The sequence below is a fragment of the Thermoascus crustaceus genome, assembly GCF_041956765.1.
Source record: "Thermoascus crustaceus strain CBS 181.67 unplaced genomic scaffold VTN00scaffold_1, whole genome shotgun sequence".
Classification (NCBI taxonomy): Eukaryota; Fungi; Ascomycota; class Eurotiomycetes; order Eurotiales; family Thermoascaceae; genus Thermoascus; species Thermoascus crustaceus.
Window position 1 is genome coordinate 6,120,535 of NW_027192527.1, and position 19,139 is coordinate 6,139,673.

Consider the following 19,139-nt stretch of genomic DNA (forward strand, 5'->3'; position numbering starts at 1 on the left):
ACTTACTTCAACCAGACACGTGTTTGAACTAAGAATAAAAGCCAAGAAGAAACTGCTTTGCGCCGTTCCAAAATGGAAGTACAAACTGACCGCTTCTTGATCTCTCCTTCCTGCGGATGTGTTTGAGATACATTTTGAGGCGCGAAGAAAATCAAAAAAGTGCGATCCCACGAAGTACAAAAGTTTTTCAGTAATAATAGGACTTCAAAAGATGTAAGGCAAAGATCATTGTCGAGCTGAGACCAGAAACTGTATTTTTTTTTCTAATACTCGGCCAGTATGCATGACAGTCAGAAATCAGGGTCACTACGAAGATGTCTCTGATTAAAAGTCCTGAGAACTAAATGACAATACCTAGATAAAATGAAGCACCAGGAGAGCCTTTCAGATCAATTCGATGCATCAGAATGTCAACAACAAAATCCTCGTTTCGAAACGAACAGGGGTGGTACCCAAACACGGAAGATCGTATGGGAAAAGATTCAAGACAGTGACAACCATAAGCATCAGTCTGATGCCTAGGTAGTCTGATTGGCCTTTGGTGCAAGCAAGAGGAAAGATAAATAGATAAAGGACCAACGAGGTGCGTTTTCTGAAGAGATTGATAGACAGTTGTGTGACTCCTCGTCTCCGGAAAGCGATGTAGTCCTTCCTAGGTTCTGGGGGAAAGAATTGGATGACAACGGCCAAGAGTCTGGGGAGCAACCGTCCGCTGGACTCTGGCAACCGCATAGATGTACAGATGTCCCATGAACCAGAAACTCAACTTGAAGGGATCACAGATCTCACCCATGGTTCCGGGTGGTCCTTGAGAACGTTCAATACCTACTCGTGGGAATGACAGTGCAACGGCCCGTCTTACTATCTCGTGCCCCGACATGTGTGGATTCATCACATCATACTAACAAGGTTATCAACATATCAACGAGGCATTTCCCGCCAGTCGGGGCTTGAGAAACGCTTCATCTGAAACAAAGACATACTCGGCACGCAGTTCCTCAAGCCGGCAATCATGCTCCGTGGTAGTAAAATGACGAGATAGGGGCTTGCAAGCAAGCAGCAGATACATCGCGCCACGATTACGACTCAGAGAAGTCCTACACAGATCTATCCGCTTGCAGTAGACGCTGCTGAAGCTTCTGCGCCAGGTGTTTCCTCTATACCACTCCTGCGAGGATTGTGAGGCATCAAGGAGAGAACCTCGATGATGCACGCAAGCAACATGCTGCAGACGCGTCAAGCCTTCTGACTCGCGTGTCGCGTTCCTCTGGTGGGTGCAAGGGTCTTGCGGGCGTAGGGGGGAACCCGAAAATAGGGAAACAGTCAAGATACTGTCTTCGAAGATATCATACATGAGTGCAAGCTTCTGGTTTCAAAAAAAATAATGTCTTTGCATCAGCCCATCCACGCCACAGCTCCACCTACACGTACAGCTGGATGATGGGGATCTGGCTTGGATAGAACGTGTTATGGGTGTTGTTCTCATGCCGCAGCTGTTTTCAAGCACCGCCACTACTGGTTCACAGTACAGCTATGTGGCGCGGTCATAATGTGGCGCAGCAGATGCATGAATCCACGTCAGTAGGAATAAGCAATATTCCAAGGTTATTGCCGCCCTCTTTACAACCGGTTATCTTATCTGACACTCTATGCATGATGCAACGGATAGGGAACCGATAGCGTCTTCTCGAAACATCCGAAAAGACACCCCCCGAAAGTCCAACATGGCCGTCGACGAGACTGGCGATGCAACGTTCCATGACGTCTCCCAGGGTTCTTCCTGTCGATCATACAATGCGGACCCCAGCCGCCAAAGAGCAGGACATTTTGCGTGCTTTCCTGGTCAACCGGAAAATGGTCAAATATTACCCTTGTACATGTTTAGTTGTATCATCAGCATTTTCCATGGTGGTCCTTTGAACCGGCGCCTGCTGTGACCACCCGGTCCTCTTCCTGGGCCATGTGACTTCGTCACTACTTGGAGATGTGGATAACCGGGTTTTCCTGCAACAGTGATGCCCAAGATCTGAAGATCATGAAACTCGTATACCCCACTGAAGCAGCATTATTTAACTAGACAGCTTAAGGATCTACGTCCGAAGTACGGAGTACACGCCAAGAGCAGATCGTCTAGTTTCAATCGATCATGACCCGACAGGAGAGTTGGACGTTTTAGGCGTTCGCGAAAGCACCCTTTAAGGGTCCTTTCTTTGATTCTTTCTCCACCCGTAACAACGGTATCGTTACAAGTGCCTGTAATGGTGGCGTTTTTTTTCCAGAAAGTCTGGAGATGACGGTCGTCCAGGCTCAGCCCAATCGGCGATCGTAGCAGGGATCTCAGCCCAAGTGTGCTGCCGGACTCTCTTCTTGCTCAGCGAATCTGATGCGCGAAATCGCCAAAGCCCCATGGCAAGCCCCACGATTTCGACCCTCCATCAGCTGAGGTCTCCTTCGGCCGGAGTCGACAGGTCTTGCGCAACGCTGAAATCGTGCAAATAATGCTGTCCGGGAGGAAAAGAGATTGTCTCGGTCGGTCCCAACGAACAATCGCAGCTGGCAATGCTGCTCATCATCCCCAACCACTTTCTCCACTGACCTGTCTGTTTGGATGTGTTTCGAACCGGCGATGCTCTCTTACTACATACGTAATTCCATCCTCGGTTGCCTGCCCACTACATACTATCCTCGCACGACATGGTCTGCTCCTGCCTCTCGCCTCCCAACTCGTGGATTCCACAACGTATCGGGTAGCATAGAAGTGGATAGTCGTCTGGATACTCCCAGCACGTCCTGTTAAGACCTCAGCTAGGCCTGTCGAGATACGCTCAGTTCTCGGTCGGGCTTTCTTGAAAGTCGAAATTTGAGGTTATATGATGGTCAGTGCGGTAAGTCCTTTTGTGGACTTGTCGCTGGACAAGAAAAGCAAACGTATAGCAACCTTCGGCGAAGACCGTAGACTACGGAGCGGGATGGACTAGTAGACCCTATCCGAACCTCGAAAGAGACACTATCTCACCCACAACTGTTTAAGACTTAGAAGGGTAACCCGGGAAAAGCAACCAATGACGCACTGGCCAGTTTCCAGATGTCAAACCAGAGCGATGTCCAGTTCGAGAGCTTATCCATAGCACGCAGCGCAACCTCCTGGTTCAGTCGATTACCGTTCTTGATACTCGCTTCAAGCCTTCCACTTACTATTAGCAGCTCTATAAGCGGATTCCAAATTATCTTAGTTTTGAAGTTCATCTACGCCCAAGATGATTGATGATATGATAGCATTGTTCTCATCTGACAGCCGTCCCCTCCATACCATCCACTGCGTACAGATTCCTCAGTCGGAGACTCTTGATAGAGTTGTTGCAGTTCTACACGAAGCGCGAAACAAGTGATTTGCATTATTATTGTCATTAGACTTTCAGATGCTAGAGAAAGCGCTCGACATGCACCCCTAGGGACTAACATGTGGATCTCGGGGGCTTAGCATTTAGCACTGTTTTGCAGTTTCTGCAGCGCAGCGCAGAGATCTTGCCTTTCATGCCCCGAGTGGGTGCAACGCTGGGCCCCGGTCGCTCTTTGCGCGGGAAAGATTCCAAAAAATCCAAACCCTGGGACGGTATTGTTACGCTGCTTACTGCTGTAGCTGTACTGTACGCTCCCTGCGCGCAATACGGCCAAGGGACAGATTCCAAGTCGTGCTATTTCCTATCTCAGCGCTCCGTCTGGAGTATCTTCAGTCTTTTCCCAGTCGTCCTATCAGACCGAGGGCGGGTCGCGATGCAGCGTATACGGAGTTCGCAGGGCGGAGAGACGCCCCATCGGGATGTTTCAACTCGAGCAGCCTGCGAGTCCGGATGTCTTCATAGGCGCCGGCCAGCATCTCGTTCTCCTGTGTGCTACTCTCGAGGTCGGACTGACGTAGGACTCTTCAGACGCTCCAGCCTGACGCCGGGTCTCGACCAGTGTCCTCTGGGCGCGCAGGCAGATTGAAAAACCGCAGCCCATAATGGCCAATACCCGTACCGTACGCTCGGTACGCCGTAGTCAGTACGGCGTACGGAGCACAGGACATCGGCGTCGCCATCCACATCCCACACTCTTGCATGCAACCATCTGCGGCCATCTGCAGCCAATCCGCAGCCGACCAGAACAAGAAAAAGGTAGAGATGGAAGCGCGGGCAAAAGACGAGGCCCGCTTCTCCCATGCACGATGAAGGCTCAACGCGCCAGGATTGTAAAACGGGCCTGGCCGAGAGGCGCCGTTGTTGATATAACCCGCTCTCTTCTCCCCCGCCAACCTCCCGTTGCCTCTTCTGGTCATCCTCGCCCTGAGGTCCATCCAGCCCTCTTCTCTTTTTACGCCCTCTCTTTTCACATTTTTCTTTTCTTCTTCTCGCGCGTTCGCCCACACTCTATCCCGTCTCCCGCTTGCCTGTCCTGTGTCTTGTTGTCAACGTGCACCTTATCTATCGGACATCTTCTCGCACTCATCGCACCCGTCTCGAACTCTCTGTGCACATCTAGTCGGCTCGTGGCGCTAACCCCTACGTCGAACACTTCCCCTAGGCAACAGAGCGTATTGGGCATTGAATTGTGTGGGCGAATGTCGCCATTATAATTTGCTTCTTTTCCTTTCACTGCGTATACTGATTGCCAACATCACATCTATCGGAGTACACGTTGAATCCCCTTCGCGCACAGTCATAATGCCAACAGTCTTACTACCGGCCTCTGCCGCTGCCTTTGCACCACGGTCGTCTCCAAATGTGGTCCTAAACACCAAGGTCGAGCCATGGCTCACGGCTGCCCTGAAGAGAGTCAACAGAGTCAAGAGACCTTTAAACAGCGTGGCGCAACATACAAGATGCCTTACTGAGACTCTTTCGTCTCCAAACGCCATCTGGACCCTGTGCTCGATCATGTTTCCCAAAGCTCCCGACGCGGACCTACGCAAGGATGAGAATCCTCTCGTCGAGGCGATATTCAACTACCAGATGATCCACATAGAGGCTTACGTGGTGCATGTCGATATGGTCTCGCAGAATGAAGTCGCTTTCAAGTTGACCCCTGAGACGATCGAGGCGTTGGTTGAGTTCCACAAGGATGTCTACTCAGTCGATGCCGCTGCCAGCACTTGGGAATGGCCCGAAAAAGATGCCCAGTTGAAGAAATTACAGGAGGAGTTTGTCCAAGCCGCCAACAAGTTCGTCTACCGCACCAATGTCCAGGCTCTTGAGGGGTTGGAGGAGGATGGTGCAGGAGAACTTCTCTGCGGTCGAAGCGAGGAAGCCAAAGCGGCGATCATGAGTCTGTTTGTTCCGTTGCTACCTCCTCCTCCCAGGGTTGTCGACGTCCTTCGGCCCGCCCCTTTGTTGCCCAGCTCAACTGGCCCTGAAACCTGGTGGCACAGTCAGATACAGCAGCCTGCTCCCGTTGAATCTTGGAAAGTGCTTCCTTCAAGCCCGAGCCCGGCCCCGGCTGGTGATTCACATCAAAACATGTGGGCCAGCCTTGCGCTGAACGAATTCCAGTTGCCTTCACCTGCACCATCCTACAGCCAGCCGTATACGACTCCGCCGTATAGCACGCCCGAGTATTACAGCGCTCCGGCCACCTCTGCCGCGATCTCTGCACTTCCCCTGCCAACTATGCTCGTGCAGCCCTGCAGCACTGCAGCAAGCATGGCTGGTTTTGGCTGGGGTGACCGGTACCAGGACTTCGCTCCACAATACGGGACAATAATGTGATGGGGTTCGATGGACTGCGATCCTCCTGTCCTCCCTTCCTCGCTTACATTCCGGTTCATACAACATGCATTGTGGCGAGATCTCGGAGCTGGTTTCTTCGACAGGACCCCGACATTCTCCAGACGTTAATACGAGATATGGGACCTTAAAATCAACACAGACGGCTCTCGCATGCGGCATCGGCATCAACAGCATTATTGACGGCGTTATCCTTGATCGATTTAGCGACTCGTGATATTCCATCTCGTCTCTGATTTCATATATCCATATAACATAATTCCCCGTCTCTTTTGCGATTTACGTCTCTCATGTTGTGTTCGTTTTAGCAAGCGTTTTGTTTTCGATTGCATCAAGAACCGGCGGGTCGGCTATCTGATTTTGTTGAACTCCCTAGGCGGACGTTTTTTCGAATTTGGCATTTACGTTATGAAGACCATGTGCCTCGCGGCTTTGGATATGATTTGGATGCAGAATGCTGGGGTGTTTATCCTTCTTCATTTCTGCCGTCGCATTTCGCTGGAGTTGGTGGGAATTACGGTACTGTGACGACGTTTTGGCTAGAACAATACTCGCTGCAGGGACACTACCACCCCCGCGAAGAGTCTCTCGCTTCCGGTACAGCGTATCGGACTGGCAGTCTTTGTTTCAGACTGGTGAGGGGCTCACAGGCGACGATGCGGTCATACTTTTACATCTGGCATGTTCTGTATGCCGCGTCCTTTGTCGGGACCCTGTCCGTTAGGACGCATTATCGGACAGGAAGGGGTGTACTATCTCGTCAAGCTCGATTTGTTCGCCCGTGGCGGACGTCGAGCGCAGGGTTTAGGGCAAAGAGGGTCAGTGACCTTCCTCTATTCCCACACTCATGGCGCAGATGACCCTCTCTCTTGGTGATCTGTACTACATGGCGGGGGCCTTCCTAGGTTCATCTCCTATTCTCTGGGCTGGGTTTACATGTAACCCCGGAGATGCTCGTACCTCCCCTCTCCACTGAGTGGAGAATTGGAAAGGGCGAGAATCAGATGCTGGCTCTCGAGCACTGAACCCGGAACTGGATTTCCGGGTTTCGGGTTTTCTATACTCTGTTTCTATTTCCTTTCATGAGTTTTGTATTTAGTTTGAAGTTCTCAATCCCAAACATTGTTAAACAAAAATCGGGCTTGATTTTTTAACGTATTATGATGTTGCATTGGCTTCCCGGTGCCATTGTTGGACCGATCTAGTCCAGATCGGTGCCCGGATAAGGCGTGCCCGACGGCACCGCGGAAGTATGACGTATCCTAACGCCAGACCAGATCAGAGAAGGCCCAGTAAAACTGCCTACCGCCACGGGCTAACTTACCATATGTATTCATGCTTCTCCTTATGGATATGAATTCGTGTAGTTGTTGTTCCCGAGTTGAAATAACTGCTCTAGTCTCCTCACGTCTTTCCTATTTTGTAACTGAACTGATAGATCTACCCTAATGCGTGCATAACACTAAGGCGGAAGGACCCCTGTGTCATCAGGAACTGTTTATCCCCCCTTGAAAAATATTAATGAGGTCTGTTTTGTTTGAACCTGCTGAAACGGGGTTTGAGAGCTAACTGTCAACCACTTTAGGGTCTCATGCAACAATATATCATTTCCTTGTCATAGTGCCTGCCAGAGCGCTAAAAGAGGAGGATTATTTGTTTTTGATGAAATCTGAATATTCTCACGAAAAGAACGACAACGACAAGAAGAAGAAAGGAATCATTGATGGCTGCCTTACACCAAGCGCTCGAGTGCCTGGCACCGACCACCTGGGACTCCGTCCCCGTCTCACCACCTGACAACCTCCGAGCCTACGTCAGCGACATATTCAGGAAGTCGCGATTGATTGTCGAATCCGTTCCGGAACCTCCACCGTCGTTCTCCTCCGCCTCCAACGAAAGCAATTCAATAACAACGTTGAGCCGGTCTTCCCGCGCACAGTCATCAGCAAAATCAGCATACTCCCCGCTGTCATCGCAAATCGTCAACTCCTCTGTCCGCACGGGAACGACCGATCCGCTGTTTACTTCGTTGCAGAAGGAATGGGGGAAACCGATCAAGGTCGGCAATGGCAAGGAGAACCCGCTCGATATCCCGGTATACAAGCTCGCGGGGAAGGATGGGAGGGGATCCTGGTTCGCTCGTCGGAGCGTCCACGAGGGTCTGCCGTTTTCGAGGTGGAAAGAGAAGATGCAGAGCGAGGTCGGCGAAACATTGCGGATGAGGGAGGAGAGGAGAAGGCAGGGGGTAACGCCCGACACGAGCATACGAGGGATTGGCGGGGACAAGAGGGTGGAGTCGATCGAGGTTCGAGATGCGGATGGCAAGACGTTGCTGGGCCGACTCGAGGTGTATGAACTCTCCGCGCAGTTTCCGGGTCCGACCACTGCACGAGATTTCGTCACGCTGCTCATCACGACGGATAGAGCGTTTGATGAGGCTGATGATAACAGGGAAGAATCCGCCGAGCGGGCGCCTCCTCGGAGCTACTTGATCGTTTCTAAACCGTGTGACCATCCGGAGACTCCACCGCGAGAGGGATACATAAGAGGTCAGTATGAGTCCGTGGAGTTGATCAGGGAAGTTCGTGTAGGTGGAAGCAGAAAAGGAGGCGGGTCGTCATCATCAGCACAGCAATCAAGAGCGAGCTCCCCACCGTTACGGAATGGCATGGGGCAACGCATGAATTCGCTCCCCATCCGGCTCAAGAATAAAAGCGCCGAAGATCTCACCCGGCATGTCAGGAAAAGGGGCAAAACAGATTCGGCTGCGCATGAGGAACAGCCGACTTCTATGGGGGAACGTGAAGGGGACGAAAATAGAAAAGCCAGCTGCGACGAGAGCGGTGATGTTGAAGAAGACATGAGCCCGGTTGAGTGGATCATGGTCACCAGAAGTGACCCTGGGGGAAGTGTACCCCGATGGATGGTGGATAGAGGAACCCCGAAGAGCATCGTTACGGATGCTGCTAAGTTCTTGAACTGGGCCTGCCAGACGGACGGATTCCCAGAGGAGATGGACAGTGATCAAGGATACGCAACAGAGGGCCATAAACCGTCTCCTCGACCGGAAAGTCGAACAAGTCAGCAGACAAATGGGCACTCGGGAGGCATGGCCCCCCAGGGACCGAAGGATCAACCTGCTAAGAACACTTCTCGAGCGGAAGGAGAGTATAAGTCGGAACAGCCTAGCAGTCTCATCTCCAGCGTTGCCAGTATGGTCAACACAGGGCTGGAAATGTACGCACCGCGAGCTGTCCTCAACTACATCCCCGGCTACTTCTCTCGGTCACAGACTCCATCCCAGGGCGGTAGGGAGACAGTGGGAGCTGGTGAGAGAGATTCAATAGCCAGCACTGATACCTTTACCAGCGCAGACACTCACCAGGCTCGTTCCGTCGCTGGTGAAAGCACATCCCCACACTCGCTGAATCGTGTCCCTTCTCACACTGCTGTGTCGAGCTCTTCAGGGGGCATGGCTACTCCTCTCCACGACAGCGGTCACGCTGAACTCGGCGAAGATCTCGCTCAGATCGGTAGGAAGCTGCACCTGACGTCCCAGGAGAAGACACTCGCCAAATTGGCATCCCGCAAGAGAGAAATAGAACGCAAACTGGCCCAAATAAGGGCTGAAGAAGAATCCCTTGGCCTACCCCCGAAAGTAAGAAACGAAAAACATCATAAAGACGGCACAGAAAGCGAACGGACGAACGCCACCAGCAGCAGCAGCAGAGACAAAGCCGAGGACGTCACAACAGTCACGACCGATCGAGACACCTTCATCAGCAAGCCCGGCCTGGAGACCCTACAAGCCCACAAATCCGCCTCCAATCTGTCCCGTAGTGAATCGAAGCTACTCAAGCAACTCACTAAGATCGAGGAGCAGCAGCTCAAGGTCACGTCGAAGATCGAGGCGCGACGGCGCAAAGAAGCGGACCGTAGTGAGAAGTCTCGTACCCGTTCGGAGGTCGAGAACCTACGGCGCGAGGTGCAGGAGTTGAAGAAAGAGGTGGGCGAGCTCCGGGGTGAAAGGGAGCATTGGCTTGATCTGATCGGGAGGCTGCAGAGTGAGAACACCAAGCTGGCGGCGGAGAGGCATGGGGTGCACCACAAGGATTAAACGGCAATGGATGTGCGATACTGTCGTGGCGCTCAGGAGGGCCGTCTCGACTTTCGAGGATCTCCAGATACTGATCATATTTCTGCACGCATATTTGTTCAACAGATGACTCATTTCTTCTTAGGATTTCGTGGATCACAGTTGGATATATGACCGTTTTATTTTCACTACATATTATTGTCTGGGACCTGTCCTTTTAGCTTTGTGCAGTGTTGTCGATGTCATTTGTTTCATCCACTTGACTGCCCATACTTGCATGTTCATCTGGACTGAGCATAACGAAGTCATGGCCGTATTTCTATTCTCAGGCATTGCATGAATTATGTCACTCATATAGAAGACCGTCATTGGAAAATATCGGAACTGGGGAATTTTTTCCAGAAATTTTCATTGTATTTGTGATATTTGCATATATATATATGCATCTATGTTGTCTAATGGGATCCTTCAGACCACGTGCCTAGCTGCCATTTGGGAACGGAACAGGATCTCCTCTCACCAATATAAAAAGCTCTTGGGCATTGGTGATCTCACAAAAGTGGGCCACCTCCTCTACTGTCCGAAAAGAATCTCGACAGAAATAGGTATCGATGATCCATCTCCCTACAAGAACTCCTTGTTTGATGTCACACTTGCAAGCGACATCCCATCTTTTTCACTGTCGTTCTCCTCAGGCTCCCTAGTCTTCCGCCCAAGTACAACTTGGATTATTGAGGGATGGCTGAGTATCGGACTATGGGGAACTCCGCTTGTCCTTTTCAGTCATAGAATAGGTCGCGACTTTTCTTCGGATACGCGCACCATGTCGCGAATTTTTAACACCTCCAGAGGAGGCCAGTATAGGGTGTCGTAAATGAGATCTCTCAATGGCACGCATGCCACAGGTTGCCAACGATAGGTCTGCATCGAGGTGGAAAGGTAGACACAGACCCTTTGAGCACGTTAAGGAGTATAGCCATCATCCAGTTGCGATACTTATTCTTGTGTCTAAAACAAAGAAAAAAAAAATGTCAGCTCAAGCAGTCATTCCAACTCACAGAGAACAGAGCAGAAAACTAACCTCCGGCGGATTCCCCGCGCCCCGAATCATCTTCTCCACAAACATGGCCCGTACCTTCTCCTTGGGCTCGCCCATACCGACGGCCATGTAGCTTAGGAGTGGCGGGTGTCCGATGTACGAGGCGTAGCTGTCACGGATGATGTTGGAGGTCCACTCGTACTTGGTCGTGTCGGCGTGACCTGTGCCGACGTAGCGGGCCTGCAAGGCCTCGAGGTTCTGGAGGGTGCGGAGCTTGTCGGCCATCTTGTTGGATGTTTAGATGAGCAGATGGGGTGTAAAATTGAATGGGAGCGTTGAGGATGTCGTCAAGTTAAGTAGGACTTGGTAGGGTTGAAGAGCGAAGCTGGGGGAGCTTCCAAGGGCCTGGATGGATAATGGTGTCACGTGAGATGAAAGTGCCAAGCCAGTGGCGTCCTCATTGGATGTATCGACTCTACTTAAACTGGTACTCCCGTACCTGCAGTAAGTAATGCTGCTGCATCTGTGGGAAAATTACAAGATCATAGACGGCCTTTTCTATCTCATCTATTTTAAGTACAACACCGTAGTCTTTCATATATAAATGGAGGAGTCGCATCCTCCCCTAGCGTCTCGGATAGCATCCCTTGTTCATGACCATTTCAATGCGCTGCCCGCCCGCTGCAAGCCCACGATCCACCCAGATGGATCGAGAGAATGGATCCCCATGAGCGGGATTGTGGTTGTTAAAGGTATGTTATGTCAGTTGTTTTTTGGTCTATTCCACTCTATACGGTTTCGGGAGAAAAAAAATGTTGAATTTACGCCAATCTATTATTATCGTTGCATGTCTTGCTGGAAAATATTAATGAAATTTTGAGACTTAAATGATTCTTGGAAAGTTTCTTCCAATAATTTATACATATTCTGAGATGGATTGCTTCATGTGAGGATAGTAACGAGTCGGAGAGCCCTGTCATTTCTTCATCATTGATCATCGTTCATCAGTCGCACCTCCCAACCTAATAGTACGAAACTAATAAACCATTTTCCTATCTTACCTGTGAAAAGGACAAGATACACCTTCAGAGACATTGACCTGTGTGGCTGTTACGTATGTCTCTGGGCCCCTCCTTATCAATTGCTCCTATGCATAACTCCTCGAAGAGCTTGCACTCTTCCAAAAAGGCTAACTGTCAAATAGGACTGGAGCAAAATGCCTATCGGCATCTCAGATCCCTCGATGTCGTGGCTTAGTTCTCCACGACTGCCATGCGGAGATTCTCGCCCTCCGCGCGTTCAACCACTGGCTCCTGAACGAGTGTCGCTCGCTGCTGGATCGGGAACGGCAGTCATTGCATGTTGTCAACAATGATAATGATAATGATGTCCCTTCCTCGCCGTTCGTCCGGAGAAGAGCATCTGGAAAGAAGGACATTGTTCCTTCGAATCTAAAGGGCCCAGGATTATTATGGCCACCATTCGAGCTCCGTCCCGACATCAAGATCTACATGTACTGCACCTGCGCTCCCTGCGGCGACGCAAGCATGGAACTCTGCATGGCGGCCCAGGAAGATCCTACGCCGTGGACTGTGCCGCCCAGACCTGACCTTAAGACTATTACTACCACTACTGCTACTACCGCGAGCACAGACATATCCCCTCCACCTGACACAACAGCCCCATCAACAGACCTCCTCGACGGCCGCGCGCACTTCTCCCTCCTTGGTGTCGTCCGCCGCAAGCCCGCCCGCGTCGACGCAGAGTCCACCCGCAGCAAGTCCTGCTCCGACAAGCTCGCCCTGCGGCAGGTGACGTCGCTGCTGTCGTACCCAGCCACTCTGCTGGTCGCGCCGACAGAGAGCGCGTACCTGGCGGGACTGGTGCTGCCTGAGGAGGAGATCAGTCGCGTGGCGTGCGAGAGGGCATTTGGGGATGGGGAGACGGGGAGGATGAGGACGCTGAGGGGCTCTGTCTGGAAGACGGCGGACAGTGCTGCCGGTGCAGGGTCTTCTTCGTACGGGTATGTGTATAGATTTCTACCCTTTCAGGTCTTGTCCATCCCCACGGAGGAAGTGGAGGCGCAGTGGGCGTTCGGGAAACCGAAAACTGCTCCTCCTCCTCCTCCTCCTCCTCCTCTCTCTTCCTCGGCCACAGCGCAGCCGGAAGGAGTGCAGAGCAAGGTTCCGCCGAAGAAGAGCAAACCCGGTACCGTCTCCGCCGTGTGGACGGCTCCTTCACCGTTATCATCGTCGTCGTCTCTCCACCATGGTTCCGGAGTACAGAGCAAGAGCAAATCACCCACGACGGGCGGAGGTCTCCTCGAAGTCATAATCAACGGCGTCAAGCAAGGGAACCGTGCCTCGCCGCCCACGGCACGCGGAGCCTCCGCGCTCTCGCGGGCGAAGATGTGGAGTCTCCTTCGCGATATTATTTCTCAGTTGTCGCCAGTACAACTTCCAGATCCTGCTACCAATGAACAACCCAATACGGAGAAAGAAGTAGTAGGAGAGGATAAAGGTCTTGAAGAAAACGACGACGCAGTGCGCTGGCGAATACTGGAAGCGGTATCTTACGAGCAGTTCAAAAGAGCGCCCGAAATGTCTACGGATTGGATACGGTTGCGGGAACTGGCGATGCAGGATGCCAAGCGGGTGTTGCAGCCCTGGATACCTAATAGGGGAGATGAAGACTGGGGAATAGGAGTCTTGATCGACCCTGGGAAGAAGAAAGCATAGGAATCAATTGTCATTTTCGGTTAAATTTCTCTCATATGTGCCACCTTTGGTAAGTCCCATTATTTAGTAACTATATTAACTATTATCACATGAAGACAAATATCTACCTGGTAAAGCGTGACGATTAACACATCGATCACATTCATGAAAGGGTAACAATAAGAGCATTTTCAAAGAAAATAAAAGAAATACCCTGCTGGGCGTTCGTATAACTCGTCAACGTGATACAGGCGGCTGCCTCCATCACGAGTGTCGAAGCCAGCGAAGCAGATCAGTAGATCCCCGGAATAATGCGGCTCCGCACCAGAGACGTATACCTGTCCCAATCGGCGCCATACTTCTTCTTGCACTTCTCCTCGTCCCGTCTCTCACGGTGGATGAGCAGAACGCCAAAGTAGACGAGGAAGAGATAGGTGAATATGATACCCCAGCCACGGACCTCGGGCGTCTGTACAGCCTGCTTCTGCACATCGCCAGTAGTGGGATCAACAGTCTTCAGAATGACGTATCCCGCAACGCCCGTCGGAAGGCAGTACGCCCACGACATGGTCCAGTCACCCAGGTAGTTGATATGGCGCGCGCAACCCCACCAGCCGGAAGTGATCAGCTTGGAGCCAGTAGCTGTCTCAATGTATTTTAGGTGCTTCACACGGGGATCGTTGGGGTTCGTACGGAAACGGTTCTTCTGGTTGTTGGCACCGCGGAAGATATAGTAGCCGATGCCGGAGACACCCAGCACGGCCGCGAGACCGGAGAGACCAAGCTCGAGCGGGAAGACGGCGAGGTACCTGGTCTGGACGGTGTAGAGAAACGGGACCCACACGAGATCTCCGAAAGCAAGCATGTACCCAAACCCGTCCATGATGACATCCATCGTTGTCAAGAGAGCCGGTTCCATGTACAGTCCATCCAGGACATAGAATGCCTGGAAGACAGTGACGAGGATAATCGAATCCGTGATGTAGCCATATGTCCTGTACTGGTGCGCCGCATTGGACAGGTTAAGTATTATCCAGCCTATCAGACCCGGTCGCATCTCACAGAATACCCCGATGTCGATAGTCCGCGAAGTCTCGCTGACAAAGGGAACTGGAAGCTTCACACGTGGGTTGAGCTCACGGCCGATAAAGAAGTCATAGAGAACGTTGCCCGTGTGACCGCCAGGAGCCAACTCGCGGAGCTCCGGGTTAGGCTGCCCCGGTGCAGGGACTGAGAAGCTCTTAGCGTAGACATAGATCGAGAGGACCGCGCAAATGAGCAAGTTCGCAGTAATCACCTGCAGATAGTTGTCCCACAGGAAGGTCCACACAGGGAATTCAGCCCCGTATACATAAGTGCCCACCGCACACCCTGAGAGTATCAAAACGGCAGAGAGGAATGCTGCGATCCATAGTGAGTTGGTATCCATTAGGTATCTGGTGAGCAGAGGCAGTACAGTTGAACTTATATTTGAGCCTTCCCCCGCAGGCCAAAACCACTCCCTCAACCTCTTGGCCTGGCAAGAAAATCTGCATAACAAGGAGCAGGAAATAATATCCCAGCACCCAGAGGGTGACTCCAGTGTCATAGAGAGCCTTGATACCCTCCTCCGGCCATCCAATTTCAGATTTCAACTTGTCGATGGTTAGGGTGGAGGGATGCAGGAGAGACGGCGCGGGACATCCTGAGACGTCATTGCAGAAGAAAGCGAGGGAGTAGATGAGTACTGGAAGGCCGAAGACAATTCCAAAAGCGCCTATTCTGTAGAAGCGTGAGTGAGTGGTCTGTGTAACAATTGCTTCAGGACACGTACGGGCCTCCGAATTCGTATCCACGCTTCTCCGGGACAGGCTGTATGGGGACTTTTGGTTTGTCGTCTTTCTTTGACGCCATCCTGATGGAGCAAGAAGACAATTCAGCTGAAAGAGGGAGAGAGGAGGGTGCAAGTATTAGGAAGAGGGTGCGAGCTCAGCGGAGAAGTCTCTTCATGTGCGAATGAGCGGACGAGAATTTGAAAAGAATCGAAGCCCTGCCGGTCAGGAGAAGGTCCATGAAAGATATAAGGTATTTAACAGCACAATTGGCAGCTCGGATGGCGAGTGCCCGACATGAGCTGATACGAAGATCTGTGAAGCCAAACTCTACGAGTACAGAAGACACGGTGCGCCGGCGCCCACGGAAACCGGCCCCGAGCGCTGGGTCGAGCCGCAGCCGGCGGCGCTAGCTCCAGGCAGCGTGTCATGTAACGGGAAACGCTTGCGGTCTTCGCGATGTGAGCTTCAGCCCCGTCAAGTCGAGACATTCAGGCCGGCTCTCCTGTCGCTCGTCCTCCTACCCTCCCTTCGCATACGCATACTCCTCTGGGGTCTCTGGAACACCCCCTTTCTGTTCTACCAAGTCCTCTCCTTCGTCCTGCCCAAGCATTCATTTTCTTTTTACGTTCCCCGCAGTCATTGATAAAGCTCGAACCAGCATCCCCTCCTTCTACGACTCCGCAGCCATGCAGCTGCGCGCCAGCTCCCTCCTCTCCGTCCTCCAACTGCTCCTCCTATCCTCTTCTCTTCTTGCCAGAGCTGCCCCCGACGGCTCGAAATCCAACCCGGCCGATAAACCTTGCACGGTTCGGTCTCCGACAACTGGATTGTACTTCGACCTCAATGCGATCTCTCTGTCCCCACCGGGGTTGAACGACGGCCGCAAGACCCGCAAGGACGTTCGGACCGAAAGCTGGCACGCAAAGGGCCATGATTACCCCGCCAATTTCACGGTGAACATTTGCGCTCCTGTTATCGAGGAAGTGACGGACGTCGTCGGTGTCGAGCAGTCGAGATGGAAGAACGTCAGCGCGTACTACGAGCTCGAGGGGAACATCTACTCAATAGGGTACGCCAGAATGAGGCATTGCTTCCACTTTGTCTTTGAAGTTTTCGTCCTCTGTCGTTGGGCCACCAAAGGCTCATCTTACTCATCGGATACAGGGAACAAGCCTCCCAGCCCATCTTCCGGGGCCGGAAACTCGTCCTGAACTACACAAACGGTTCTCCCTGCCCGTCCAGTTCCGGCATGTCGTCTCTAGATCCAAGGAAGGTACTGGATGGCCATGAAGACAACAACTACGACATTCTCGACCGGAACAATTCTCGGACCAAATCTACCATCATGTCTTTCCTCTGTGACCGCGATCCGATGGCTCCCCCGGCTACCGTATCCTTCGTCGGTACGATGGACTCGTGCACATACTTCTTTGAGGTCCGAAGTCCTGCTGCTTGTGGAGGCGTCGCCGCTGCTCCTGGAGCAGGTCTGGGACCGGCGGGCGTTTTTGGAGTGATGTGAGTTGACCCGGCACCTGTACAGTGATTCTTCCGCCAGAGCGCGAGATTAACGGACCTACGTTCTAGTGCCTTGATTGCCATTGCAGCATACCTCGTGGGTGGCTGCGCATACCAGCGGACCGTCATGCATCAACGAGGATGGAGACAATGCCCGAACTACAGCCTCTGGGCAGGCATATTCGGATTCATAAAGGTAAGCATACTGTCATTAATATCAGTACTACTATCTCCCTTCCGCGCCGGCCGCCGCGGAGGTCGATACACAAGCGTCAGGAGCTCGTTGCCCGTTTCAAGGCTCGATTAATCTTTCGGCTCTACATTCCAGCTGGCCTGGAACATGTCAGAAGATGGAAAGCCAAAGGCGGTATTTTTTGAAATTCATTTCATCGTGGATATTTCACATGGGCTTTTAATCAATTTTGACTTCTATACCTCCTTTAGCAACCAAGTATTCGTGCGTTATCAGCAAGCATACAATATCCACTCTCCCCCCCCCCCCCCCCAGAACGTTGTTATTGTCATTAGAAGCGCAATTCAGTTTGTTTTTCTCTTATTAAAGTAAAACCTTCTCCCAGCTGACCACATTCCCCTTTTTCCCTTTCGGAAAAAAAACGAACAGGACATGACTATCATTCTCTTCTCTTCCTTGACGCGCTGCCTCCGCTTGGACCGCCTGTCGATCCGCCGCCGCGTGTACTCCCGCGCCGACATCACCGCCGGCGGAGTAGCAGGCGCGCGCGGTGGCATTATCGGTGCGATCGGAGGACGCGGCGGACAAGGAACCCGCGACGTGGACGCGGAGAATCGACTGATCGACCAGCTGGATGAGGAGTGGGACGATTAGTGATTTGATTTGATTTGATTGCATTGATTGCATTGATTTATATACGAAGTGGTTTACGCTGTCTCCGGCCCATATGCCTACGTGCGATTGATGGCATCGCGATACGATACGACACATACCTACGAGTTTTTTTGTATGATGATGTTCCCGGGGGCTGCTTTGTATGGTGGATGTATGTGATGCTTGGTTGGGTCCTGTGTCTGTACAGTTTAGGTGCTGTGTCTGTACCTAACAAAAAAAATATATTGTATGAAGTGATGTTCCATTTCTTATTATTAAAATAAAAATAATACATATGTCCTACTACTACTTACACGCAGAGTAGGAGGTGCTTCTTTTTTGAAATGGCATGGCTCTGTTATGAACTGACGGGCCAGGCGCTGTCCGGCACAGCCCGCATGACAGACGATACCCCGCGAGGAGATAAGGATATCGCAAGTCACGTGTTGTTATGACTAAGCAGATGGTATAACGTAATCGGACACCGAGCGGGCCACGTAACCAACCAACGCGACATATTCATCAACTTCAACTACAAATATGCCACCAAAACAAGCAAAACAAGCGGATTCAGCAGTTCAGCAAGAGGGCCGTATCTTGCTTGCCATCAAAGCAATTCAATCAGGTCAAATAAAAAGCATTCGAGCGGCTGCAAAAGCATATAATGTGAAGCGATCTACATTGACCTACCGCATACATGGGCGTTCTGCACGCGTTGATGCAGAGCCAAATAGTTGAAAGCTCACTGCAACTGAAGAATCTACACTTATAAAATGGATCTTATCCATGGACCAACGGGGCCTACCACCAAGAATCAGCACTGTACGAGATATGGCCAGTCTCCTACTATCAAGCCGATTGAAATCCCCAAGCCCTCTTAGCGAGAAATGGGTGCAACGATTTGTCAACCGCCACAATGAGCTCAAATCAAAATACAGCTGCAGATATGATCATCAACGGGCTCTATGTGAGGATCCAAAGGTTATCAGGGAGTGGTTTCGGCGTGTTCTTGAGATTGTACAGCAATTTGGCATCACTGAACAGGATATCTACAACTTTGATGAGACTGGCTTTTCAATGGGAATGATAGCAACTGCAAAGGTTGTTACTGGCTCTGAGATGAGGGGCCGGCCTAGAGCAATTCAACCAGGGAATCGAGAATGGGTGACTGTGATTGAAGGAGTCAATTCAGCTGGCTGGGCCCTGCCCCCAATGATTATCTTTGCAGCCCAGAATCACCAATCTAATTGGTATCCAGAACTGCCAAAAAGCTGGACAATTGGGACCAGTAAAAATGGCTGGACCACTGATGAGCTTGGGATGTGTTGGCTGAAGGATGTTTTTGATAG

At 51.6% G+C, this 19,139-nt stretch overlaps 9 protein-coding genes across 9 annotated transcripts; 6 read left to right on the forward strand and 3 right to left on the reverse strand.

Moving 5' to 3' along the window:
* Positions 1 to 2,672: 2,672 nt before the first annotated feature.
* Positions 2,673 to 4,202, reverse strand: VTN00DRAFT_2225 (uncharacterized protein; the record flags this gene model as incomplete). Its single annotated transcript, XM_069428420.1, has 4 exons — positions 2,673 to 2,790; positions 2,995 to 3,022; positions 3,072 to 3,184; positions 4,021 to 4,202. 4 exons carry the CDS (start codon positions 4,200 to 4,202, stop codon positions 2,673 to 2,675), a joined length of 441 nt encoding a protein of 146 aa, XP_069292927.1.
* Positions 4,203 to 4,703: 501 nt separating this feature from the next.
* VTN00DRAFT_2226 (uncharacterized protein) lies at positions 4,704 to 5,744 on the forward strand (the record flags this gene model as incomplete). The annotated part of the gene is made up of 1 exon (XM_069428421.1): positions 4,704 to 5,744. The coding sequence occupies one exon, from the start codon at positions 4,704 to 4,706 to the stop codon at positions 5,742 to 5,744; it is 1,041 nt and encodes a 346-aa protein (XP_069292928.1).
* A 64-nt stretch (positions 5,745 to 5,808) lies between these two features.
* VTN00DRAFT_2227 (uncharacterized protein) lies at positions 5,809 to 6,622 on the forward strand (the record flags this gene model as incomplete). The annotated part of the gene is made up of 2 exons (XM_069428422.1): positions 5,809 to 5,975; positions 6,139 to 6,622. 2 exons carry the CDS (start codon positions 5,809 to 5,811, stop codon positions 6,620 to 6,622), a joined length of 651 nt encoding a protein of 216 aa, XP_069292929.1.
* Positions 6,623 to 7,485: 863 nt separating this feature from the next.
* VTN00DRAFT_2228 (uncharacterized protein) lies at positions 7,486 to 9,879 on the forward strand (the record flags this gene model as incomplete). Its single annotated transcript, XM_069428423.1, has 1 exon — positions 7,486 to 9,879. The coding sequence occupies one exon, from the start codon at positions 7,486 to 7,488 to the stop codon at positions 9,877 to 9,879; it is 2,394 nt and encodes a 797-aa protein (XP_069292930.1).
* A 427-nt stretch (positions 9,880 to 10,306) lies between these two features.
* Positions 10,307 to 10,732, forward strand: VTN00DRAFT_2229 (uncharacterized protein; the record flags this gene model as incomplete). Its single annotated transcript, XM_069428424.1, has 1 exon — positions 10,307 to 10,732. The coding sequence occupies one exon, from the start codon at positions 10,307 to 10,309 to the stop codon at positions 10,730 to 10,732; it is 426 nt and encodes a 141-aa protein (XP_069292931.1).
* Positions 10,733 to 10,854: 122 nt separating this feature from the next.
* On the reverse strand, positions 10,855 to 11,182 carry VTN00DRAFT_2230 (uncharacterized protein; the record flags this gene model as incomplete). Its single annotated transcript, XM_069428426.1, has 2 exons — positions 10,855 to 10,866; positions 10,940 to 11,182. The coding sequence occupies 2 exons, from the start codon at positions 11,180 to 11,182 to the stop codon at positions 10,855 to 10,857; spliced, it is 255 nt and encodes an 84-aa protein (XP_069292932.1).
* A 319-nt stretch (positions 11,183 to 11,501) lies between these two features.
* On the forward strand, positions 11,502 to 13,635 carry VTN00DRAFT_2231 (uncharacterized protein; the record flags this gene model as incomplete). Its single annotated transcript, XM_069428427.1, has 3 exons — positions 11,502 to 11,649; positions 11,969 to 12,011; positions 12,102 to 13,635. 3 exons carry the CDS (start codon positions 11,502 to 11,504, stop codon positions 13,633 to 13,635), a joined length of 1,725 nt encoding a protein of 574 aa, XP_069292933.1.
* A 271-nt stretch (positions 13,636 to 13,906) lies between these two features.
* On the reverse strand, positions 13,907 to 15,507 carry VTN00DRAFT_2232 (uncharacterized protein; the record flags this gene model as incomplete). Its single annotated transcript, XM_069428428.1, has 3 exons — positions 13,907 to 15,015; positions 15,071 to 15,375; positions 15,428 to 15,507. The coding sequence occupies 3 exons, from the start codon at positions 15,505 to 15,507 to the stop codon at positions 13,907 to 13,909; spliced, it is 1,494 nt and encodes a 497-aa protein (XP_069292934.1).
* A 607-nt stretch (positions 15,508 to 16,114) lies between these two features.
* On the forward strand, positions 16,115 to 17,790 carry VTN00DRAFT_2233 (uncharacterized protein; the record flags this gene model as incomplete). The annotated part of the gene is made up of 4 exons (XM_069428429.1): positions 16,115 to 16,497; positions 16,593 to 16,943; positions 17,013 to 17,139; positions 17,566 to 17,790. The coding sequence occupies 4 exons, from the start codon at positions 16,115 to 16,117 to the stop codon at positions 17,788 to 17,790; spliced, it is 1,086 nt and encodes a 361-aa protein (XP_069292935.1).
* Between the last annotated feature and the right edge of the window lie 1,349 nt (positions 17,791 to 19,139).